Source organism: Colius striatus, chromosome 1 (genome assembly GCF_028858725.1).
Source record: "Colius striatus isolate bColStr4 chromosome 1, bColStr4.1.hap1, whole genome shotgun sequence".
NCBI lineage: Eukaryota > Metazoa > Chordata > Aves > Coliiformes > Coliidae > Colius > Colius striatus.
In genome coordinates, this window is record NC_084759.1 from 121,952,329 (window position 1) to 121,979,566 (window position 27,238).

Consider the following 27,238-nt stretch of genomic DNA (forward strand, 5'->3'; position numbering starts at 1 on the left):
AAAGCTTCCATCACCCCCACATTATTTTCTGCTCATCGCTGGCAATACAGGACTGTGACCCAGGCAAAAGCAGAGCTAAACCATCAAGGAAGCCAAATGACATTTGCTCCCTTCTGGTGTTAAGCGGTGCCTTGAAGATGCAGCAACTGCAGACTGCCTGCATCACTGCAGCCAAAGAACTAGCTGATCTGACAGAACAACACCCTTGCAATGGCACTTTGACCTTATTCTCATTCTTCCCATACGTTCTCACTACTGCCATTAGAACATCTCCTTTCCCAGTACCGATTACGGCAAGTATACTGGGTTTTGCTGCTGTTAAGGCAAGTGCAACCATTTCTCTGAAGTCACCTTAAAGAACTTGCACAGACACTAGAAGGCTGGTCTCATTCTCTTCTCAAATCCCACATTATCTTCCTTGGTATGAAGTTTCTTACATTAAGAATGCTCTGAACGCCCTAATGCGTCACGTAAGAGAAGCAAGTCAATTCAGACAAGAAATAACCACAATAATTGGAATCCTTTTGGCTGAAGCTTCCTAACACCTTTGCTTGAGGACTTAAATTTTTGTTCTACCATTTTTTACAGCTATCCTGTCTGTAAGAACGAGACACATCAATATCATGGAAAAAGCTTGACCTGTGGCATCTGCAGCCTATAAAGTATTGACTTCTCCGTTCTCAGCGATTTTGAACACGGTTTTTGGACCAGCTGTCAAACTGTGGCCTGTTTATCTAAATCAAACTTGCAATTCAAGGTTGAGTTAATTACAATCAATACTGCTGCAAGAATGGATTGTGATCAAGGCAATCCAGACAAACTTTTCAATACCATGATGTGAACAGCAGCTATTCCAATTAATTTATGAGACAACTCCCATTCACATCAGCTGGGAGAACACTTCTGGCTTTCTCCTGGTCAAATCGTGCCATTTGCAGCCCATTCCTATCTCCAATAAGGAGCAGGAATTAAAATGTCTAGTTTTACTAGAACACCAAATCATCTTCAGTCCCCAAACACAAGAAAATGCTTAGTGTTGGGAAACACTGCAGTGCATTTTTTCAATACAGTTACATTTGATGTATCAACACTCACAGAATCCCTTGGAAAAATTAGTCCTGTATCACATTTGTTTTCCCACAATATCAAATGTTCCGTGTCACTCAAGTTATTCTAGCTGTTTCTCCTCAACTGAGAAGAGTGCTGGCAGTAGCACAAGTTTCATAATTTTCCTTTCTTTTCCCCTCCACATGTACTAAGCAGAAAAAGCAGAAACAACCTGTCTAAAAAAAACCTAGGTGGCACTCAAATGGTCACAACTAAGGACCTCTGGCCACATTGGAACAGTTTGGTTAAAAAGGATGAGTTTTTTTAGAATATATATGTGTAAAAAAATGTTAAAGGTCACAAGCCATGCTCATTTAAGAAAACTTAAAACCACAAAATCCTCACACTTTATCAAAAAAGTCACATGAGATCAGGAAGCACGATAATAATTTCTAAGTGCTGAACTATAGAACAGTTTTAGTCTTTAATGGCCAACACAGATTGATGGTAACAAGTGTGACCCAGCACAATTACCAACATGCCACACGAAATTTAGGAAATGGCAGTAATTTCACAAATTATTTAAAAATTCACCTTCCAAGAGAAAAATTGCCTTCTGTGCTTTCTGTCTCAGAGGTCTAATAGACACTGAACTGCAGACCTTCCTCGGTCATAGTAATTTTTCAAACTTCAGTTAGCATATAACAATTGTTTAAATACTAAGAGAAATTTACGGGCAAGATATTAAGAACAACCAGATAAAGCTCTCCTCGACACATCTCTACAATACCATGTGCACCCACATGCTCCACAACTACTGTTGGCAGCCAAAGACCATGATCTTTCTCTTCCACATACTCTCCTTACTTTTTTTCCTAAACTTTATCTGAGCAGCATCAGTGCCACGATCAGCAGATTCTGTATGACACCAATTGTTTCTGAAATCTGGCCAACAGTTCACTTGACTGATTTTATATTGTTATTTCTATCAGTTTTGCCTTCAAGCCTTCTGCAGGTACCTCCTACTTCATGGGTTTCAGGTAACTGGACATGGCCAAGAAAAGCATTACTTCTGTAACTTAATATTGTCTGTTGAAAGCAAATGCCATTCAAAACAAAAGGATGTCTTTCACTACTTTTAAAATTATCCCAGGTGACTTAACATGAGTCATCAATTGATTTCCAATAACCTGATCTGTTTCCCAGCTGGGATTTCTGCTCTGGGCTAGCCATTCCGGTGGGATGTTGAACAGTCTGGCTGAAGAGCAAGGACTGCACAGCGGTCACAGGAGGAGCAAAACCCTCTTGTGTATATCTTGAGGTCATGATCAGATTGCTGCTACATGAGACTTACTGCTGCACAATTATTGATTACAAAGGTCTTAGAATCACTGTGCTAAGCATTATATTTGTTTATTTTTAAAACCTCTGGTTATTTTTTTTTGTGTTTGGTTGGTCACCTGCAACAGAGCTTATCTGGAAAGGCATTCAGGACCAGTCCCTGTCCTGTCTTTCCTTTTTAGACAGTAAAAACTGTCACCCATTGATGACAGGAACTCATTTTTTTGTATCTTAAAGAAATTGTTCCCACTGGAACTGATGTCTCTTCCCTTTCCCATAAGCCACGGTGCAAGTGCAGAGCATACCTGCTTCTTCGCATGGCAAAAGAAGAGCTTTAAAATTTGCTTGAGCCTTAGAGGTAGCCTACCCAGCTGTTTTCACACTACCTGGGGGCAAACCAGGGACATGTTCCCAATACATACATCTAACTTTCCCCTACAGATTTTTAAAAAGACTCACTAGAGAACTTCCCAACCCTTTACAAAATCCTTGTTTTCAAGTAGTAGATAGGCTCAACCTCAACACCATGAACAAACAATTAAGAAGAAACACTTTAAAAGATACTGGTATCAAAACTATCTTGGCTACTGAAGATGGCCTTAAGAGTGGGATGACAAGAGAAGTCGTTAAGTACTGTAACACGGAAGTATCTGCTACACGACTACTAAATCTCCTAACGACAAATGCAGACATCAGCAGAGACAACAGTGACCTGGAAGCACAAGGTATTTTCTTGAACATTTTAAGCTGTTCCTGTTTTCAAAATACTCTAGAATATTCAATGTATTTACCTTCTGCATGCACACAAGAGTTTGAAAAATTACTTTGATGCTGACTGAGGCAAAAGGTGTTTTAGACTCAACAGAAAGCACACACAGATCTATTCTTGCAGCTAATCACTTTTAAAAAAGTGCTCTGAAATTAATTACTAGCATATTTGTATGCCATGCTTCTCACATCCTCCGTCTTGGCAGGCAAAACCCTTCTAGGGAGGGGATATCAGTTTTATATTTCTGACTTCTGTGGAAAAAAACATTAATGGTTTTAAAATTTGATACCAGTCTGGCTTCAGATAAAAAAGTAGGCTGTCTGTCATTTTTGCAGCTTCTAAATGACTACATCAATGGAGCGCCAGATGAACTTCACAGCCCATAAAATCCGGACACTAAGGCCTGTGTACTCATCTGGCATCCAGAATGAAAATGGGCAGCAATTCTACGATCCTTCCTGCCAAACCTAATATGCCTTACTCCTTGCTATGGCGTTTCAGGTGTGAAGGAGCAGAATCATCTCTGAAATGATAATCTAACCTCCATAATCTGTGACATTCCACAGAAAACCATCAAACATTGAACTGCAAATGCAAGCCTTCTGATGCAATCCAATAGTAACAACTCTTAGTACTCTGCACAAACTTCCAATTGAGGGCACTAGGCACTTGAAAAATCTCATTTTCTCCAAGGCTCTTTCCTCTCTTTTTGACAGGGACAGCTGGTTATGCAATCCCTTCGTATCTTTAGTCCCACTTGGAGGTTTCTTTTAAACTTTTGAGAGTGACACCTGCATTACAACAAACATATATCCCAGGGCTCCTTCCTAAAAAACGGGATCCTTCCACGCTCAAAGGCTACCTTGAGTGGTGAAATTGAAGAGTGCAGGTTTCTCTCGCCCATTTGGTAACTTGACATTTGGGTCCCGTAGTTCATCGAAGAAAGAGTGTGCACAGGCCTCCAGGGGAGTCAGGCGGGCAGTGGGGGTGTACTCCAACAGACGGCTACATAGCGCGATTGCTTCTGGGGGAGTGCGGGGCCGGAAGACCTACAAGAAAAACAAAAACCAAGCAAGGAGAAACAGGGTTGTCTGGGTACGTTTTGTTTCTTTGCTGACCAGAAGCAAGTCAGAGCAATTAAACCTCTCGTTGCCCAACAAGCTGGAACAAACTTGTGCTTTGTGCTAATCGAAATCCTCCAAGTAAGTATGGGAAAATACAGTTCCTGGGGTTGAGAAAGGGTTAATTGCAGCGTCTTGCACTAGAGTGAAGGTGCAATGCCAGCAAGAGACTTCATGAGAGCACACTCAGAAAAAACAACTTTTAAGAACGAAGGGGAAACTCATTCAAAAATCATGACAAACACACACAGGTGCTACCAGCCATGCATATGGGATGGAGTGAAGGTGGGGAAGGAAGGTTCAAATGAGCAGGATTCACAGACTGTAAAAATTGAATAAGGCCCCGCTACAGTTTTGGGTGGGTTTTTTTTTTTTGGCTAGTAAATGAAGTCTTACTAATGTGGACTTTTGCAGGCAGGCAGGTCAGATTGTTGCTATGGAGGCTGCTGCGCAACTTTGGAGAACAACAAGGAAAGCATGGGTGGGGTGCAGGAAATGTCTAGCTCTAATTTGCAAGTTAATCCTTCCGTGACCTTATTCTGGCAAGTTACTCACATAAGTTTATTGGGATAATTCCTGCACATTTGGTATTTGTCAGGACAGCTGACAACTGCGTTAAGAAATCCATTTTACTCTAACACATTTTTACCTTGAGTGATTACAAAAAGGAGTTCTTCACTGCAGCTCTGCTTTAAACCTCTAAGAACAGTTCTACCCATTGCTAAACACACCCCATCCTTCTTTCTCATTACATCAAAAGCAAAATATGAGTTAATCATCTGTGTGACCTGGATGGCCTCCTCAAGCACTTGTCTCTTGCTATGTTGCGGGTGATACGCAGGCTGGGGAAAAGGGAGTGGAGTGGGTGCAAGCGTTAAGTTCTGATGGCAGCATTTTTAGTAAAAATTGAGCTAATCCAAAACTCTTCTGCACCAGGGCAGAAGAGGCAAAGCCACAGGGCACCAAGAAGCAAAAAAAAAAAAAATAAAAAAAAAATTAATCAGTGCATGACATGCTAATTTTATTCTAGGTGAGGAACTTGCACAGGCACTCCTTAAGTAACTTTTAAACCAAAGACATATTCAAAAGAGCATCTTTTGAATTAGGGTCAAACACAAGTGCTAAATTCTCCAGGAACTGTATTTTTATCCCCTTGGTGCACAGCTGGCTCAGGAGCATTCAGGTTTGTGGGCAACAGTGACTTGGGCAGTCAGAGAGCAGGTAGAAAGAGTAGAATTTATTTCTGCTACCAAGTGACTGTGAAACAAAGTAAAATGGTTTTGTACAAGCGTATGACAACAAAAATAAAGGCTTTAGCTTTACATTGCTGGCAGAAAACTTCTGCTGACCACCGTGCCGTGAATGTTCAGTCACGTGGAGCAGCAGCAGAAGCTGCTTCGTGGCTGCTGCCTGCAGAATTCATATTGCCAACCGTAGTGCACAGTGGGTGCAAGTATTGCTCCCAAGTTACAGCCTGACCAGAACAAAATCCAAGATTGTCTCCAATTTAAAAAAAAACCCAAAAAGATAAGACAAAAAAGGAAAAAGAAGAGCTCTTTTTTTACCCATGATAAGTAGCACAAATGAGTGTGTCTTGAAGTAAAAATCCTCAGCTGTGAGGTTGCTTGGTATTTAACATAAGGTAAAACTACTGAGGTGTCCCCTCATGCATCTTTGCACTAAGGTTTAAGGGGCTTGAAACTTCACTCTTAGCTGTGTTTTTCTCTCAGGACATCTCACATACCAGTTACTATACAGATTTTAAAAAAAAAGAAATTCCTTAAGGCAAAGATGACAAACAAATCTTGAGCAAATTAGTAGGCAGTAAGAAATCTGCCTAAAAGAGTACTGTAAAAAGAGTAAAAAGAGTACTCATCTGTCCACTCTTAAACTCCTCATTTTCATGTCAGTGAAACCCTAACATCCATTTCCTAAACGCTGTTGAGAACTACTCAGCCTGCCTTTGGATCTAAAACTAGTCACTTGTGGTAGGCAATCCCCAAAGTCTGCCCTAACTGCTTCAAAGTAAGGAGGGGGAAAACCAAATAAATTAGAAGGCCTCTTGGCCTCCTCCTGCAACAAGCAGTAGCTAACACATGAAGCGAGTTACAGCTCTGTGCCCATCTCATCTCTGTCACCTTGTGTTACAATATTTGCTCAGTTGCTGCCTCAAGGATGCGGTTTGAACTCAAATACTCCACTTCTAACATTTCTCTCCCTTTTTTCCAAGGCTAGGCCTAATAATTTGAAAAAACATTTAAGTACATACCCGTACTCCTGAGGTGAAATGTCCTGTTCCTGACGAGTCCTAAAGATGATAATGCAGTGAAATAATCCAAACAGGGGGAGTCAATCCAAAAGAGAATAGTCCAGCAAGGAAAAATATAGCCAATATTATAAGAAATCCATGGTGTGGGGGACATAGAAAATGTAATTTAAACAATTAGAAACTTTAAACATCAGTCTCCATAGCAGCAAGTCCAACTTCACCACAGTGTATGCCAAAAAAAAATCGGTTGTGCAATGGTGAGGCATAGTATAGAAATATTTCTATATTAAATTTATGTTCCAATGCCAGTGCATTTACTAAAAAAATAAAAAAAATTGAAATCAAAACTCTAACTTGAACTAAAAGGGTAATCGAAATTGCCATCATAAAGAATTTTCAGTCCTCGGTCCTGGATATCAACGTCCACAGACAATGGGGCCAGATTAGTTTGTCCCCAAAGGTGCATCCCACTTGTAAATCTGTCCCAGAGACACAATGTTCAACTTTTGGGCAGTTTTGGTTTTATGTCCAAAAACCCCAAATCCCTAGCAATTTATAATTTTTGCTGAAGAGAAAGTAAAAATCCGAGAACTGTACTTTGAATTTGGATGCTTTTAATTTGTGTGAGCTACGAGTGCCTCAGGCCGCCGCGGATTATTCTCCATTTTGGATTGACTTCCCCCACCACTGGATTTTGTTTGCCGGTGTTATCTCTTTAGGATTCTTCAGGAACTGGACATACCACCTCTGGAGTGCGGGTATGGACTGAATGTCTCTCTATTACGGGTTTATTCCCCCTCATACCCGTCGCACCCATTACTTAAGAAATTTTTCCCCCCACTCAATTTGTTCCCTTCCGTCTCCCCTTTGAGTAATGCCCTAAGAAATAGAAAGCAAAACCCACTGCAGTCTTCTAGCTCTTCCCATTCGACACAGTTCCCCTGGGAATGCTGCCCAATTCACCCACCGAGAACTACACAAGTGACTGCCGCCTGCGGCAATGGGTTACACCAGCACCTCCATGCCATGGGGCGCCGACGCCAAGGCAATGCTGAGCCGGCACTCCGTGGTGGGAAGGGGTGGGAGGATGGACCGACAGTGGGATTCATGAGCTGTGAAGCCCCTCGCGCATACGGCTCAGCAGGAGTTTAAGGTCTCTGTAGTTCTCAGTGAGGGAATTGATTTTAGTCAATAATCCGCGGATTATTTTTTTAGTCTGCGGACTAAAATTTAGTGCACGGACTAAAATCCGGCCCATCGGAGCAAAGTCTGTCTTGGTCTAAGATACATCTGGGTGAAAGCAAAAGAAAAGTATAAAGAAAAAAGAAAGAAAAAAAAAGGAGAAAGGAGGAAAAAAAAAGGAAAAAGCTAATTGCACAAAGTAAAGTGTTTGGGCGGACTAACATTTAGTATGCAGACTAAATATGGCCGGGCAAAAGGCACAGCAAGTCCACAAACAAAAAAAACAAACGAAAAAGAAAAACCACTGACAGGAACTTTTAAAGCAATCAAATACTACCCCACCGGCGCAGCAATTCATTTTTCTAAAATGAAACAAGACCTTGTGCAAGGCTATTTGTCCACAGGAGGGACCGAAGGCTCAAGTTTTCATTTTAAAAAATGAACCTGTTTTGGAGATAAACAAATGCAAAAAAAAAAAAAAAAAAAGGCTTTACATACAATACTCTCCAAGGAAAATTTGCACTTGCATAACTCAAAACCTCTTGCTTCTGCAAAGCAAATGAATTTCAGGCTGAGACCCAGGTCGCTGCTTTTTTGTTTGGTTGGTTGTTTTGGTTTGGTTTTTTTTTTTTTGGCTCTGAATGATCACGTCAAATGGAAATGCGGACTCATCCAAAGCCACAGCTTTTGGTGCTTCTGTTAGTTTTGTTTTGTTGTTGTTTTTTGGTTTTTTTTTTTTTCCCTCTCCCTTCAGATCCAAATAAATCTATACCTCACCAAAAAGCTGAGGGACCAGTGCAAGTTCTTTCTTTGTTCAGGCATGCTGGTGATGCTCAAATGCTGACAGACTGTAACAGCTAGACAGCAAGGCCAGACATGCTTCTCTCCTTTCTAATTTACGCTATCAATGCCATTTTTTTTGATGCTACTCCCTGCAAATTTCTCTGGAACTACCTCGTTGTTCAACAATTCAAAAATGATAACCAGGCTTAAATGCCTCCGGTTCACAGGCAGCTCTCTTCCCTACGCAACTTCAATTTAGATGAAACCTTTGTGTGCTAGCGGAGCAGTGACATTTTATCTTACTAATCTGAAATAGTTCCTACCAGCGTAGCGGAGTTCACACCCCTTCTGAATTTTAGTTTTTTTGCACACATGGAAAGACGAAAGAAAAGAGATGGAAAGCACAGGATTCTTGTATTTCGCTTTGCTTACATCAACATTCAGCTCTCAAATAAAACCACATGAGGCTACAGCTAAGTATTGTTTTAACAGAATGATTGTTCTGACTTTCAGTTCATTGACATTCTTCAAACAGACTTTCCACGCACAACATGGAGCTGCGTTGTCTTGGTCTAATTAAGCCCCAAAGCCAAAACTTCACAGTGTTACACCAAGGTGCTCTTCTAGCCAGTGTGTATTAAAAGACATGACTTCATGCCATCAACCACTGAGTTTTCCATGAAGATTGTGAACACCACTCACATGCTGTGCTCCCTAAGAGAGCAGAGGCTTACGAAAATGACATCTGTTGCTAAGACATCAAGTTTGTGACACCACGGTTAAAAATTTCCTCACCAGCTTCAGAGATTCATACATTTTGCCAAGAACCACCCACACCACAGATTCAGGCTGACAGTCTGTGCACATCTCCTTTCTGTTTGTAAGCACATTTTTGATGGCACATGAACATTAGGTAAGAGAGAAAGCTCCTCCCTTCAACTAAAAGCTTGTACTGTTTACAAGCAAAGTCATGAGATGTAGAACATGACCCTTAAATGAACTTTTTAAAAATGCAATCACACAACACTGTTGCCACAGCTCTATGAAATGAAGTGGTGTTTCAATCACACAAGTTTAATGTAATAAGGCTTATGATAAGCATCACGGTCATAAACAGTAAAGAAGAGGGAAGAGACACACGCAAGACTGCAATGTATGCAGTGAGCTCTACCTGACACAAAGAAACTCAAAGATGCAGCTGAAGCTCTGGCCTTGGGACTGGTCTTGGTCCAAGGGCCCAAGAATTTCCTAACAGGATTCCTGAAATATGCTATTTGGCCATTTTGAAGTGTATAAAACTCCTCTGATACAAATGAAGGTTAAAAAAAAAAGGTCCATGAAAGAGGTGTTGGTGCTGGGAGTTATTTCAAAATATATAAGCCCCTTGACTTCCTTCTCTGATTAAATCCCCCTGTGCTTTTTTTTCTTTTTAAAGCATCTCAGAAATAGTAAATGTCTTATTAATCAAGAATCTCTGTCAGGTAGCACTTGCACAGATAGGGGAAACTGAAGTAAAGACAGAAGGGTTAAATGGCTTACAAATGAGCCAACACAGTGCTGGGAACAGGACCAGGAACCTGTCTCCAAAGCTACTTCCAGTTGAGACCACACACTTGTTACTGGGCTCCTTCCATTGAGGACCTGTCAGAGACAGAACGAGCTAGCATTTATTACGCAGTGCATGTGCTCTGTTTCTATCAAGCTCTACAGGAAAGCAACAAAGCTGAGCAGAATAAACCAGCACCCTTTCTTCTCAGAGAGAATCCCTCCAAAAATATACCTCTGGAAGCACCCTCAGTGTGGGTGGGATAGCTGCTACAAACAGCTGATACAGATGTGTGGCAATGGGATGGCTAAACAGATGGTACACTGCAGAAGACATGTTAAACTTAGCACCTGATCGCCGTAGTTGCACTGATGTAAATTATGTCTTAATGTTACATTAGTACTAGCTCGTTTATTGTCAAGCAGTGCTTTCTTTACTGCATACAAATGGGCAGAGGCAGGGTAATTTAACATCCAACAAACCTGGCTTCTTTTCTTGTGCTTTAGACAGAGATACAAAACTTAAAACTGTCAAAAATCATTTGTCTTACAAAAGGAGCTGGGACACATGAATGTGCCAGGGTTTTTTTTGGTTTTTTTTTTTTTTCATTTAAGTTGGTTTCCAGGAGAGTTGTTTTCACTCTTTACTTGGAAGGTCATTACACACCAAGTGGAAAACAGAACTGTACAGAAAGAGGTCAGGGCACGGTTTCACAACAGGCACAAATTACCTCCACAGTTCACACTGGGAAAGGCAATTCTGCCCTTCTCTTAGCCATGTAAATCTGCCCTGTTCTCTTGCCTCAACACTTGCAGCCGGGGCTGAATGGTCAGGCAGGTAAGAAAGGTGATCCAAATCCTGAACATTAATGTTACTTGAGAGATTTATGTTACTCTACAAACAATAACATGGAAGGGAGGCATCAGTAATATGTCGGTGAGAGGAATTTATACCATTTATGAAACTGCACCAAATGAAACATCTCATCTCCATGTAGCTCTACAAAAGATCTGACCCAATCTCAGAAAGAGGAGTTTGCATTTTCAGCTTTAATTCAAATGCAAGTCCACTTCCAAGATTTCTAACAAAAGAATTTTTTATTTCTTTAGTCATCTGTTATAATCAGAAGTGACAAAACAAGTAGCCTATTTATCCATTTTACTGTTTTTTATTTTTTTCTCAAGTCTACAATATGAGCAGTCACTCTGGAAACACTACAAGCAAAACAATCTACTTAAAAACCAGACAAGAACCAGGAGAGCTGGAGTACAACAGGATGAACATATGAAACTGATTCTGGAAGGTGGTAAAAACATCATCATGAGAGAGATCAGACTCTTGAAGTCCTAGTCCCAAAGCGTGAGGAAGACAACACAACTACCTGCTACAAGCACAGAAAAACTCAACTTTTAAGGTAAAGTGATTAGTATAGTAAAACATAGATAAAAAATACACACACGGATTAAAACATTTGCTACATATTTTATAACATCAACAGAAACTATTTAACAATATAGGCAGAACTATGTATCCCTAAAGTCAATTTATAAAGCTACTCTATAATACAACTTCAGCTGCAGCCAGGAATGGTCAGTTGCTTTAGAAAAGTGCCAAAAGGGATGAGCTAGAGCATGAAGTTTCATCTCAGACATGGTTCTCTTCAGCTGTAATAATTTGGCTTGAAGACAGACTGAAGAGTGCTCTGAACAGTATAAACAAACAAAAAGAAAAGTAAGCCCTTACAAAGTTGTGAGAGGTCCAGCCCCAATCTGCTAATTATTGTGATGGCAAATATCCCCATCTCTGACTGCTGAAGAGTCCTTATGTACTCATCCACAATAGTGCACTGCAGAAGGGCAGGGATGCTCAAAAGCAATCTAGACATGACAGTTTTTTCTCTCTTTTACTGTTAAATAAATTACTCACATCTTTTTCCATTTCAACACTGATTTGGAAATTCAGACACCAGCTAGTTATAGGTTTGGAGATGGCAAATGAACTTGAGTACACTCAAACTTATTTCACCAACTGAAAAGTGCTTGTCTGTGTGTAAACCAACCTTGCACTCTTCTTCAAAACAGGAGAAACAAAGGCCACTAAACTACAGCATATTGAAAACAGGCACTATTCATTTAAAAATGCTATCTGCCATGGAAATGGCATCCATGTCTATACAATGGAGACAAGGCAGAGATTCTGATTTGACTAAAGAAAGCAGCCTGTGCTGACACAAGCTGTTGTGCTGTTCTGCCACCATAAACTATGGGCATGCCCGTAGCTTGGCAGTTAAGTCAGTTCATTATACTGCCATTACCAACAAACATGGGAAAGTATCGCTGGGTGGGAAAAACCATCGGAACGAGTTCTCTCTCCCATGCAGAAGAGGCTTGAACTACATAATTATATTAGCTTTGCTACAATCTTTCTCAAATGACATCCTTTACTAGCTGGGTGCAAGAGGAAAGGCAGGCCGTCACAAATGGGCATTTTCCGTATTTGTGGAAATAATCACAGCACTGTCTTTGTTTTTCACAACCCAAGGGATTTGAGATCTGAAGGTAGCATCTGAGTAATGCTAGGATAAAGGCCAGCTGTAATGGCGCCACAGTAAGCAACGCCTATTTAACACAAGTTTATGGAACTTGTGTTTAGACCTTTCAATCACCTCACTGTCCCTGCCTCCCTCCAAAAGAGCCAAAAGCTTTAGAGGAAGCAAGTTGCCAAATCTGAACTTCAACAGCCCTCCGATATATGGTCTTGCACTTAATCTCAGATCTTATTGCCTTTCCATTCACAGAATTATAAAGTCCAGGTGAAGGTTAGTCAGAAGAAAACAAACAAATATAAAGATTACTGTACTACCAAGAACGCAGCTCAAAGAGTTCAAGTGGCTGATTGACACAGAAGGAAAGTTTTGATCTAGAAAAATCAATATCAACAAAGCCTCCAGAAAGGGTATTGACTTTTATTCGATAAGTTGATACAGTTAGAAAAAACAGACAAGTTTTCCAATGCAAGATAAACTTGAAGACCTGTGTATCCAAAAGTCTATCCATTTTTTTCCTGACTGTATCAGTCGAAAGATATTCTTACTCTGAAAAACCTTCTCTCATAACTTAATCCTACTTACACACAGACCATGGCAGACAAGCAGCAGCATGCACCTCCATGAATAGAAATGTTCTATACTAAATGAAAACAAAGAGAGATCTAGATGAAAAGAATTGCTACATTACTAAGTTAAATACTCTGGTATTCTGAAGTGGATCCTCCCCTTCCCTTTCCCACCAAAGAGACAAAACGTCCCAGACTGTTTCTTTTGGGACTGAGGCTGGGGCTTCTTGTTTTGGAAGAACTGTTCAAAAGATTCCTGGAAAATGCAGATTCTCTTTTACTAGCCAGGGACAATGAACTTCCATTATCACCTGCATTGTGCACGTAACTGCTATAAAAGTATGCACATGCTTGGGCAAGACAGAACTATACTGGAGAGAAGAGAGAGAGGTCTCCATGTTTTATAATGAGAGATTCCAGCTCTTAAATTAAAGAAGCATCTCAATCTCAAATTGTCAACAGATTGAAAAACCAGTCTGAAAGCAGTTTGAATTAAAAACCCACATTACTGCTGCTGCATAGAAAAATATTTTTTAGGGAGTTAACTGCACTTCTCAATCTATGAAAAAAGACCCTTATTAATTTGAGATCTTTCTTCTTAGTACTACGTCACATTAAATATCAATACTGTGTTTGGATGATACCAATCCATTTCTACTGAAAGTTCTAAGACATGTTGATGAAGGAAGACTTCTCATTTACATAAAACTTGTGCTCAAAATTCCAATTTAACCTTGAACCTAAATGAATCTGAGAGTCGATATTCCTTCATGGACTCATCCTTATTCACTCAAACAATTTATCCAGATCTTTAAAAAACACCCATAACCTATTTTATTCTCCTACAGCACCAGCTACCATTGTTCTTCACCTAATAGGGAACAGCAAGTGTAACAGATTACACCACCATGGCAATACTGAGTCAGAATATAACATAGCTATGCCTGTCAGAAATACTTAGAAAGTAGAAGAGAACCGGGTACATCCAACAGAAATCTGCACCACAGAATTTCAGAAAGAAATTTCCAAAGAAAATTTTTAATTGCCCTCTATACATACTTTCGCAGGCCTAGAAAGTTCCCTGAAAACAAGGACAAACCACAGACCTGACTTTTGTACAGATTATTGGCTTGGATACAACGAATTCAAAGCTCCATAGAAGAGGTTAAACATCTAGACAGTAGCTAAACGTGAGCAGCTCCACTGCATAAAATTAACTCCAAGACCTACAAAACCCTCAACTTTGAAAAACACTCATGTTGTATCAAATACTACAAAGTAACAAGAAGAATGCTCTTGTGCCAAAGTGCTTATAGCAGGGAGTGACTATGTTCTCAGTAATTCTCTCTCTAACATGCTGAAAACTAGTTGCCTGGAAGTTCTTTCACACACAAACACAGTTTTAACAAAAAAAAAAAAGTGCTTTTACCTCTTCAGTCATTTCTTTTCTACTCATTAGACAGTTCAGAAGTCCTTTCTCTCCCATACTTTTCAATTCTAAGACACAGAAGCTCCAAGAGGCTGTATATGATGTGCCATCAGATGTAATACAATACAGTTGTGTGAGGAAGACTAATTCTACATAACACTACCACTTAATCTTTCATGGCTCAACATGCTCATAATAATGAAAGGAAAGGATCTTTAGAAGAAATACACTGAGAAGATGAGCATCATTACCAGCATCAGGCTGGATAATCAGTTTTGTTAATTTAGCATTTGTTTAATAAAAAGTACAAGTCTCATATGAAGTTATCAGGTAACCCAATTGTAATAAACCAGATTAAATGCTACTCTACACCCAGTCGATGTCACCAAGCATTGTGTGCAGGATGAACAGAATCAGAATGGCAGGGGTTGTAAGGGACCTCTGGAGATCATCCAGATCAAACCCCCTGCCAAAGCAGGTTCACCTATATGAGGTCACACAGGAACATGTCCAGGCAGGTTTTGAAAACCTCCAGAGAAGGAGACTCCACACTCTCCCTGGGCAGCCTGTGCCAGGGCTCCCTCACCGTCACAATAAAATACTTTTTCCTTATGTTTAAATTGAACTTTTTCTATTCCAGTTTCTTCCCATTACCCCTAATCCTGTCAGTAGATACAAAAGAAAAAAGGAATGCCCCAACCTCCTGACATTCACCGTGTAGATACTGGTAGAAGTTCCCTGTCCCTATTGAGCTGGGGAGCCCAGAACTGGACACAGGACTTCAGATGAGGCCTCACCATGGCAGAGTAGAGGGGGAGAATAATCTCCCTTGACCCGCTGGCCACACTCTTCTTGATGCATCCCAGGATGCCATTGGCCGCCTTAGCCACGAGGGCACATTGCTGGCTCACGGTTAGTTATCAACCCGCACTCCCAGGCCTCTCTCTGTAGAGCTGCTCTCCAGCAGCTCATCCCCAGCCTGCACTGGTGCATGGGGTTTTTTCTCCTGAGATGCAGGACTCTGCACTTGTCCTTGTTGAACTTCATGAGACTCCTGTCTGCCCTGCTCTCCAGCAGCTATGTTGAAAGCACAGCTTTCCAAAACTAACTGTGCTCCAGTGAAAATGCAGATCTCATCTTCTGGCAAGCTCCTCTCAATTCATTGTAATTGACTCAGTTTCACTTGTGATCCTTTAACATGACTGATAAAAACCCACTTCATATAAACAGAAGTTTTTTTCTTGAACTTTCTATTTACCAAAAAAATCTGTTGTGGTCTAACAGACCATCAAGTGCACAAAGGTGATTCTTAACATCATTCAGGCAGATGATAAGTTGCATTGCTAGCTCAGATACTCAACTCTCTGCACTGCTACTCCATTGCATAATAATTTAAGATCCTCCAATGCCTTCACTGCAGGAATTCAGATGCAATCCTAACATTCAGTGCTACAAGGCTTTTGGACTTTTTCTTGCAACTTCTACCATGACACAATTCAATACTGACGAGATCACTTCCAGGGATTTAACTTGCCCTAATTTTCTTCCCTCTTAACATAAGGTATTAAAAAGAATGCTGGATTTATTGACCTCTCATACTAGTATAAATCAACATGCGGAAAGAAACTCTGATGTGGAAATGCAAACCAGGGCTTGATAAGAAAAAGGAAAACTAAAGTGGTGCATAACTCATTGAAGAAACTACCACAAAAACGGAGACTCCTAGTACCTGGCCTGACACATAACTATCAGGTACACAGACAATCAATTAGCTCTAGTTAGTTTATCCAGAGTTTCTACCACCACAGAGCACTTGGTCCAAAAGAGCCTGATCTGGGCACGTACTCAGCTAGGAACGAAACCTTACACACATATACACACACAAACAACTTTCTTAGCAGAACAGCCTGAGCTGTTAAGATACGATGAAAATATACTGCGACTGTTATCAGGTATTTCTCAAGCAGCAAAAAGAAAATGTTTACTACCTAGGCTTCAATTACTTAAGACTTAATATTTAACTTACTCCACACCCAAGAGGTTAATTAAATGATTGTTATCCTGTCCCAAGTCAAATATGCATCATTCCTTCGTATGTGGAAGACAGCTTCATTGTGTAGTAACGCGTATTTGTTTCAATGCTAGGAGTCTCCCCTTTGATCATGTTCTCACATTGTCTGCATGTACTGCAATAGTATCTCCTTGTGAAAGCTAGGTAACAAGAAGTCTTAAGAAGTAACTGCAAAAAACACCCAACCCCCTCCCCCAACAAAACACCTATATAAATATAATAGTATCTATGAGATACCAGTTAATAAAGCGACTGTCAGCCCCTCACCACATTAAGTGCAACATTACAGAAGTATCACACCTGTCACTAGAACATCCTCACTTGTAGGTTGCTTTCGTACATATCAATTTATAGGATGACAGGATTCAGATATATTGCAGTCTCCTATAAACACACACACCATTGTTATAAAAACACCAAACAAACCACCACTTGTAGGCAACCTCAAAAAAATCCCAGATCAACAGATATTATGATGCATTGCTTCAATACCTTCTTGACCTTATCTACAACAAAAGTTACCAGGTCCCCAGCTTAAATGCATCCAGTTTACACAGAAAGCCCCCATGTGTTTGTTATTCAGTTCATATGGACTCACCTTAGTCCATGGATGTGCCTTAATCTGAGGGAATTTGAATTCAGTGTAGTTTGGATTCATTTCTCTAATTTGCTCCCTTGTAGGCGTTCCCAGAACCTAGAAATAGGAAAAATGGCAAATTATTTAAATATGGTTCATATTCATATGGTAATGAAAAGCACAGTGTAACTTATCACATATTGAGACACCTGAAGTTAATCCGTGTAACTAGTAAATTAACATAATGTTGAGAATAAAACAACGGAACTTTTGCAGAATCATTTAAGCTGGAAGGAACCTCCCCACAGAAAACAACTTTACAACATCTCTGGGCAACCTGCTCCAGTCTTGCACCACTTTCTCAGTAAAAGTGTTTCTTATGTTCAAATTAAATTTCACATGTGACGCTGCCTCTTGCGCAGCCAGTGGGCACGACTGGGAAGGGTCTGGCTGTTTCTTCTTCATTCCTTCCCATCAGGTGTTTATACACATTTCCCCACCCTTCCCCGAGCCTTTCTGATTCAGGATTAACAGTCTTAGCTCTTGCAGCCTCTCCTCATAAGTGCTGCTCCTGCCTCTTAATCATCTTTGTGGCTCTTGTTCCAAGTTCAGTCGTCTCTTGCTGGTAACTCAGTTCCATGCTCCAAGTCTAGTGTTAAAAATGTAATTGTCTTCTACATCTTTTTTTCTGCACAAAATTCAAGCATCTTTCTTGAAAAAGATATTCACTTCGTGAAAGATACTCACTTTGTGATATTTCAGTGAAGAAAGTTCATTCTAATTGGACTGTTATGAGACAGTACTGCCGAACACATTCAGGAAGTGCAGCTCACAGCACGTGGCTGATTAAGGATCAGACCAGTAGCACAGACTGTATTTGTTAAGAACAGTAGCTCTCTGATGAACTTAAAAGATCAGCCAGTTACTGCTGAGAGGAGCCAGACAGGTTGCCCCCAATTCTCCAAACTGTGTGGAGTTTGGTGATGGTTCCTCACCCCAATATTTCCACATGGAAGATAAATGGAAATCTAAGCTGGAAGCACCTAAACTGCATATCAGAGTGTGCTTTTACATACAAGCTTGTATTTCTCATTCCCAGAATGCGCACAATGTTATTTATACATGCACATTGTTAGTTGTATGAGAAATAATACACAATCGCACATCTCTCTACAGGAGTGGACAGATTTTGAAACAATTTCAGAAACCCCTTTGAGGAATAAGCTACACAATATGGCATTAGGGCTTTCTGGTCAGTTAGCATCAGGACTAAGAGAGCCATTGCTTTCTGCTGGTACATAAAAACTGCAAAGCACATTCAAGGAATCCCATTGTTTTCTGCTTGCACCCAGTTGCTGGGCACCCTTTTGTTCTGCAGAAAGAAGTGGAGAGAGCAGAAAGCAGAGGACTCAGTTCTCTATGCTGAGCTCAGGTTCACCTTCCCATAGGAATCCCATAGTCATGCTACTCTCCATCTCCTACCCCTCCTCCCTGACAAATCTCTCACCACACGGATCAGGATGTTATCACCTCATCTCATGAACCTACGCTGGTTATCACAAGGAATTATCTACAACATGACATTGGCAATCTACCTTACTGCTTAACAAATTAATATTTAGTTATTTGTTCTGGTATCAGTGAACACTGTCATTCTGTTAAAAATGCAGAAATTATATAAATGCACTTTCAAGAGTCAGGTGAAAGGGTAAAAGAGTAAGTTAATTGTGATTTACTTAATTTGTGCAACAGAGAAATTGCCATCAGGTATTACAAAAGGAACTTGGAATCTCTTTAGCATTTAAAATATACGCTGTAGGACAAGAACTAAAATACCTACTGACAAAGTAATATTTTAAGTAAACAACAGCAGTGGAAATAAACCCTGCAACTTGTTGAGATAGTTGCTTCAATTGGATAGCAGATTTAACCAATAAGTTGTACAAAATGAATAATGACATAACTCCTACATTCCCATTGCTAGCCAGGATTTAAATTGCATCTACTCTAAAAGTCAAGGGCTGACACCCTCAGAACTGACAGATGATTCTTCTATGCATGTCTGAAAACACTGTTTTTGCACAGGTAGTAGGAAAAGAGGGTGTTTGTCACATTTTGTACACTTTGTCCATTTTTCAAAGGGAAAGAGAGTTGACAGGAAAACGTGTCCTTTCTTTCTTAGTTTTCTGTCTAGCTCCTCCAGCGCACCAGTCACCCAGCTGTCAAGAGGCACTGCTCTCAAAGCTTTGATGACTGTTACCCTCAAAGCTTTCCAGTTTTAAAAGATGAGGGGATTTCACACCTCCAAATATTTTTTTCATCCCAATTCAAAATAAAAGCCATTTTCAAATCCTTGGAAGTTTTTTTGATGAGTTAAATTAACTTCCTGAAAAACTATGGATAACTTTGACTGCTCTCCCACCTTTTCTGAAAACTAAGTTTTCAAGCCTCCCTGGCATAAACAGGACTTTAAAAAAAAGCCTGGTTTACCTTCTTTACCCTTCTCTTCCTCCTCCATGAATTCCTTTAATAGCCTTCCTAAGATGAGGCAAAGAGTAGGGTTTTTTTATGTAGCCAAAATTCAGCAAACTGGCTCAGTTACCAAGGCTGCTCAGAAAAAGAGCCTACACAGTGCAAGTATCTTTATTTAAAGACTGCCTATAGCATCAGAGCGAATTCAGATTAGATAGGCAAGGGCAATTTCACGGAAAGACCCACGGAAAACATCTATTCATACATTTCACCAAAAACACAGCTGTAAATCCAGATGACGGGAGGAAGCAGCTCCCTGAGCTCAAGCACGGGCATCTAAGCAACAGCACTTAAGGTCTCATGAATGCTCAGAGAAGAAGGTATTGAAGAGAGATAATGCCAGCTGAAAGAAGGGATTGCCTGACCTTTCAGCTACATAGTGGCCTTTGACTCACGGAATAACTGTACAAAAGGAAAGGTGACTTACTTTATCCACTCACTGTATTTACTTTGTTCTCTCTGTATTGTGAAGCCAGATCGTGCTTTCAATTTGTACTGAAGGCAAATCAAAACAAAAAAAAGCCCCACAAAAAAAACCCACCACAACCAGAAAACAAATTCAAACAAAAAACACAAAAGTAAACAAAAACCTCCAAAAATAAACACAGAGGAAAAGAAAGTAGATCAGATGAAGAACTGAAGTTTTAAAAACTGTATCAAATTCAAATCATAATCCAGAGAAATGTCAGATGAATAAAGTAACAGGCTATAAAATTGTATCACTACTAGATGATCTCTAAGTGTCCCTTCAAAACCCTACCATTCTATGGTACTCAATGTATCTGGAAGAGGCCCTGTAGTGGACTTCTTCCCACTCCCCAATGCACCAATACTGTTTGCTACATGGTTTTGAAATTGTAGCTCCCTAATTCACACTGAGTTTTTGGTATATTAGGAATGAATTCAAGTAACCTCGGTGAGGAACAGTAATAATTTAAGCTATTTTAAATACTGGGAATTTTTTTTTCTTTTAAAAGAAGTCATGTAGATGACTGCTCTTTCCGTTTGAAATGCAAAAGAGAAGCATAAATTACCTTGTATATTTTTGGCAGAACTACTCCATGGAACAGCTGCTCTTGCTATATCAAATCTGAGAATACTATAGAGCAGATGTTCCTTGGAGAAAGGTTTCATAAAACCACAGAATGGCTGAGGCTGGAAGGGAGCTCAGGAGGTCATCTGGTCCAACCTCCCTACACAAGCAGCACCAGCGAAAGCTGGTTGCTCAAGACCATGTGCAGATGGGTACTCAGAATCTGCAAGGACAGAGCCTCCACCTCCTTTCTGGGAAGCATGTTGCAGTGTTTGACTGCACTCACAGTAAAAACCACTTACTTATGTTCAGATTGGAATATGTGTCTTCAATTTTTTTCCCCATTGCCTCTTACCCTGTCACAAGAGAGCAAAGAAAAGAACCTGGCTCTCTATCCTTTGCACCTTCCCTTCAGATACTTTCAGTACTTCCCTTTCAGTACACTGACAAGATCCTCTTGATTTTGCAAAGTACAAAGAGCTTTTAAGAAATACAGGGTCCAATACTGAACTACTCATGTACAGTAGCACAAACTAGTCTACTTTTTGGGGACAGTCTTACGAAAGGTGATATTGTCAAGGAAAAAGTGAGGTATTTTTATTAGACACTTTAATTAAAAAAAAATATACTGTAATAATAGAAGTATGGTTGTATGATGGAATGAACTGCTTCTGAAATGAAAAATAAACTTGTGAAGGAACGAAGAGAGTCTGTATGAGTGAGTCTACAAGGGACCTTCTGCAAGTGAAGACAACAGGTCAACTTGTCTTGCTCTTCATCTCTGTCATCATCATCTCAAGTTAAAATGAGGAAATGTTATCTACTAAGATAAATAAGCAAGAAACATGAGTCAGCTTTGAAATAATACTTCAAGAGGTCTGTGGTAGAAAATAAACTTGCCCATTTTAGACACACTTTCTTTCAAAAAACACTCTCCTTTCAAACCAAATGAAAGCCAACCAAATATAGAGATTTCTTCTATTCACAAACGCAAGAACAGCTATATATCAAAAATAGGAAGAAACCCATTGTCACTGCTGACATGAATATAATTGCTCATCAACTTTTTCACACTGCCTGCCTGCAAGCACTGGAAGTGATAAATTACATGAGGCACAGAAACAGTCAACTTGTAATGTGGGGGAAAAGAAATAAAAAAATGCTAGGAGACTTCCCTTAGGGGCGAGGAGAGAGGGCCCCATGTGAAAGCCCATGTCAGATGCAGGCAGGTCCTCAGCACAGGACCACATCCAATGAAATGAAACATGTTCGCCTACTGCTTATTCTCCCGGAAGAAATGGCTCCTCTCTGCCCATTAGCTACTGCAACTGAATACATTTTATTTCAAAAACTGAGCCTAAAATAGTACCTTGACATTTGAGTATGAGCCATACATTATAATTGCAGTCTATACTTAGCATTAGACTCAGTAAAACTGTCAGAGACCAAAAAGTTACACATGGATAGGATTCCTGATACTATTGAGCTTGTTAATACATTTTTTCCCCAAGCCCACCCCCAACCCAGAGAACCATGGGAAGAAGATTTTATTATTTCTCCTAAATTACCATGAAGTGCCAGGAATAATCACATAGCCCAGCAGGAATGGAAAAAAAAGAAAACCCAAAACAAAGAAAGAAACTCCCCCAGAATCTTTTCTTGCCATTTTCACAAGTTAGTTGATGCATCTCATACATTGCAGCACATGGAAAAAAATATTTCTGGTAAAGACAAAGTAAGGCAGATTGGCAGATGCTGTCCTCCCTGTGTCCTGGGGCTGCTCAGGCAATTATTGCTGCTACATTCTTCTGACAGAAATTGATGATTTTTTTTCCTATTTTTTGAGAGGAGTAGGGGAAAGATACTAAACAGAACCTTTCAGAAGATAGTAATTATCTTAGAAACAAAACCATTACACTTCCGAGATTCCCTACTCACAAGGGAAATAAAGAGTAACCACTCTCTGCAGGAACTGTGGTTGAAGCTGGTTTTTCAGGTGGGGGAGTGTATCCCAGTCAGTTTTCCCTTGATGGTAGGGGGCTGTCAAGAATGTCATCAACCTCTCTAGCTTCCACTGGAGGCACAGCATTCCTGCAGACACTGCTGCAGCCCTGCAAGCTGTGTGTACAAGGTTGGAGATTTATGAAGGTGTCTGCCCTGACTGCTTCAAAAAACTCACTCCTGAGGTCTAAGAGTTCCTTCTTTTGAGCTGTATCCAGAGGTACTCCACTTGCACAGTGGATTTTAAATAAGGAATTGGCAACTGCAACCCTCCTGGGCTGCTGGAAGATGTAGTTTCCTCCCCTCATCAGGGATGGGACTGTATGGCAGCTCTGAGGACCAACATTTACTTGCCCATAATTTCTTTATGTGACCACTGACAAAACCAACACTGCTGCTGAGCACAGCTCTGAAGGAGATATAACTCAAAAGCTGGGTGAAAGGGACATGAATTTGAATGAATGCATCGAGTTACCCATTTGAGACATTTCCAGTGATGGGATAACCTAACATCTGGAATAGCCAGCAAGAGCTAAAAATAAGGTGGAAGAGTCATCATTCAAGATCAAACCTTGGAAAAGCATAGCACATTATTTCTCTCTTGCAACAGTGTAAGTATTCAAGAAAAATGTACTTGGGTTAAATTATTTCTTCAGATGGAGCTCCACGACAATATTTCCCTGTATCAAATGTAATTTTGTCAGGGGTGAGTGGTGACAGATCCACGTCTCCCATACAGATTGAGAACATCTGGAAAGACTGTCTTTAAAAAGACAGGAATAAGAGAAAAAAGCTAAAAAGAAAGGGATTGTCTTGGTTCACATGCACATAATGCTGTGGTTCTAGAGGGGCACAGTTTTTCAGAGCAGTTTACAAATATGCAATAGGCCTGGAGAAACTCCAGGTGCAACTAGATAGAGAAGACTTCGCAAGATTTCTTGAAATGAAAACATGTGAAGACTGCTGAAAGTGATTAAATATCTAACAGAAGTCAAAAAATGCTTCTGCTGCAGCAAGGGACTGAGAATGCTGGGCATATAGTTTTCAGGAAGGACAAGCTGTGCTGACTGACACACCACAGAACTTTCATCTTCATGAATACAGCTATTGAGAGGATGTTATCAGGAACTACATGAGAAGGGAGGACTAGTTTAATATGATGGCAATTTGAAGTCATCCTTCAGCCTTACACAACACCTTCATACTCAGGTGTAGCATCCAATTGCTGTGTTGTGAAATTAACTCTGAATAATCAAAGCTGAATAAGCAACTGAAGAGACAACTGAAAAATTTATCTTGGCTTCAAAAATGCTACAAGAGTGACCGTGACTCAATCATCCTGAACCGACAGAAACCAGCAGAAAAGTTCCTAAGCTGACCACTCTCGCAGTGTAATGAACTGCATTTAAAGGATGAAAGTCAGATGCGTTTTCAAATGTGTGAATAAATATTTTTTACTATAGCCACTTCTGAGAGTTAAAAATACTCAGTTTTCTCTCTCTGTAAGTTTCTGCTAGCTATCTGAAAAGCATGACAGTTAAACAGTAGCTCACAGGTCCCAATCTGCAACCTTCTACAAAGCTCAGTTGTTCCACAACTGGCAGATCATGCAGCTCTGCTTCTCCTACAGCCACAGCTAGCAGAAAAGTAAGTCTGTTACAATTAAAGCTTTAAATTGTAGTATTCTATGGCACTAAACGGAAGAAGAAAATCTGTAAAGATATCTGTAAAAACATTTTTAAAAATTACTCTTATTCTAAATGAAAACTTCTACAACCTGTCCAAGACTTAACATTTCTGGTAAATTTTATGTTGCAGAATTGCATATGTCTTCAACTGTGCTAATGCAGCAGAACCCAAGCTTGCTTAACAAATACAGGTTGCAGTTTTTATTCTAACTTTTCAAATCATCATGCTGTGAGTGGAGAGGCCAAAGGTTTTGTGGCTTCTTTGCAGATCTGAAAACCAAATCTGCTCAATGTGATTAATCGTCCCTTTTAAAGGATTCATATTAGGTAAGAAAGATCCTTGCCAACAGCTGGCAGATGGAAAACTCACTTTCTACATCTTCATCATTCCCAAAAGATGATGAAAAAATACTTGAAATTTGAGGTAAAATTGTTGTTCTCTCTCTACTCCCACTATGAGAAATACCTGTCACTGAGTATGGCATTACAAGGGAATTACCTCATTGCCCAGTTCATGCACTTTCCTAGACAATTGGTCATGGTTTTGATTTTGAATGCAATATTCTCTCTTACTACTCTCTCTGTATTCTCACCTTAGCCTTCTTCCAGGGATTTTCTGAATAGTTTATACAAAACCCCTTGACAGAAGATTCAGAAGACAAAGGCACTGAAAAACAGTCCACTTCTCCAGTTTCCACTCATTTTCTCTTCCTTGAGAATATATGCTGCCTCAGTAACAAATACATAGACAGAAAAATATTCAAGGCACTCACCCATTCAGGCTCATTTTTTCCATCATATTTCCTTAACAATTCAGTCATTCATCCTTTTTTTGTGACAAGTACTATAAGATTTACAGCATTTGTTGTCTCTGACTTTCCTAAAACATACTGTCTCAGTACCGTAAGTTTTTAATTTAAGAGATCAACCTTACTGTAAAAAAGAATTATCCCTACAATTGATGACTTAATTTCTAGGTGTCGGGGCTACATATCTAACAGAAGATGAGAATACTCCAATATGTAACACAGGTGTAGGTGATCATTCAGTATCCTTCTTTCTACATTAAAGAAACAATTCAGAAATTTGGTTCTTTGGAGGTGAAAATCATCATCTCAAGCTATAATTTACTTAAGTTCAAGCCTTTAATCTGGACAATCCTTCGGATGTCATGAGAAATAACATTAGTCTGGCAGTACTATGTATTCAGCTATGAACTGGTCAATAAAAGTTATCACACCACTCATGATAGTGTCATTTAACGAAACCACAGATGGTACATAGGCTATCAGTAATTTTACTAAAACATTCCTCTGCTTCAGTACAACTTAAGTGTAAACAAAGTAAAATCATCAAAACTGCAGCACATGCATGCTATAAAATTATTAGTTCACAGAAGTTTACTTCCAGTACTGCAGAACTGAAAACATCCAACTAATAATAGCTTCTATCAAACTTTGGAACCAAACCACAATCTCTGCTTGGCAAGCATGTCAATAATGAGAGGACATCTATTTCCTCATTATTGTACTTACACATGGTGACAATCAAAAGGAAATGGCAAGGCAGAGCACTATGGTTTTGCTGATAAGGTGTCTCTACTCTCAGATTTCCCATTGAGCCACATAAGGACTTACAGGACTGTCACTGTGATTTGAACAGTTGTATTTACAAAAAAAAATTGTTCGATTCGTTCAGGGTTGCAGACATTAATTAAGAAACAAAATGGGACTTTTTGAAAAAGTCTGAAGGCAAATGTTACTGGTTATTGCACAAACTCTGGAGGAACTCTGGCTATTATCTGGCTAAGTGTTCACAGGGTCCACTTCCATCTCATGAAAGCAGTAGAAAGCAGTGCACTACTCTAAGACACTTCTCAAAAGGAAAAAACTGGCACTCGTGCCATCACCAGCCCAACTTCTGACAGCAACTATAGTTTTCCACTAGTGTTTCCTATGTAAACTAACCCTATTTGGATGTCCTGAGTTTGAAATACACTGGGCAGAAAGGCAATCATTAGAAATCAAGAAAGTTGTAAAGAAGTACATGCAAGCCACGAAGTCTCCAGAAGAAAGTTATAACTGGAGCATTTCCACCAGGACAGACAGAAATCTGCTGCAACAGAACCTAGGTTTACACGGTCAAAGGCTGGAGGAGACACTGGTGAGAACCTAGAAAAGTCAGGGCAGATGTCCCTGAGACTGTAGAGCAGAAACAAGTCTCATCAGTCCATGTCCTCCATGCCAAGGAATGACTACTTGTTGTTTCTTGGTGTCATACGTTGTTAAGACAGGGACAAAAGACACCAGCAGCTCTTGCAGTGAACAACACAGACAAGTAGGAAGTTTTACTCTTCCACCCACACATTTTGGTTTTGAGGGTTTTTTCACATGCACACCACACACATATACATGCATTAAGGTCTCAGTTAAGTGGCAAAACCAAGGAGGAAATTCTCTTAGCAATAGTCTCCTTGCTGGTTATGAAATCAATGAAGCCGAACAGTGTTTGCACACATCCTCTATAATGCTCCCATCTTATTAAGGGTAGATTCTGAGGAAAAATACACTTGCTCTACTTGCGTCACTGTAGAAGTTGAAGGAGGCGGGAGAGACTAGGGTGCTGTGAAGTCAGACTAATATTTTAAGCTATAAGTTCCTCTTCCATACCTCTAATTTGATAATCACAGAATATGCACAGCTTACTAAATGAAATCAATCAAGATGTGTTTGGAC

General features: G+C 39.9%; 1 protein-coding gene across 1 annotated transcript in view; it reads right to left on the reverse strand.

Annotated features, from left to right (window-relative positions):
* Window positions 1-27,238, reverse strand: part of GSK3B (glycogen synthase kinase 3 beta) — a 155,858-nt gene that overhangs the window by 13,597 nt on the left and 115,023 nt on the right. Inside the window, exons 8-9 of the mRNA XM_062005361.1 lie at window positions 17,271-17,366; window positions 4,020-4,206 (exon numbers count right to left, since the gene is read on the reverse strand). Coding sequence (XP_061861345.1) covers window positions 4,020-4,206; window positions 17,271-17,366 — 283 coding nt within the window. The remainder of the gene's footprint in view (window positions 1-4,019; window positions 4,207-17,270; window positions 17,367-27,238) is intronic.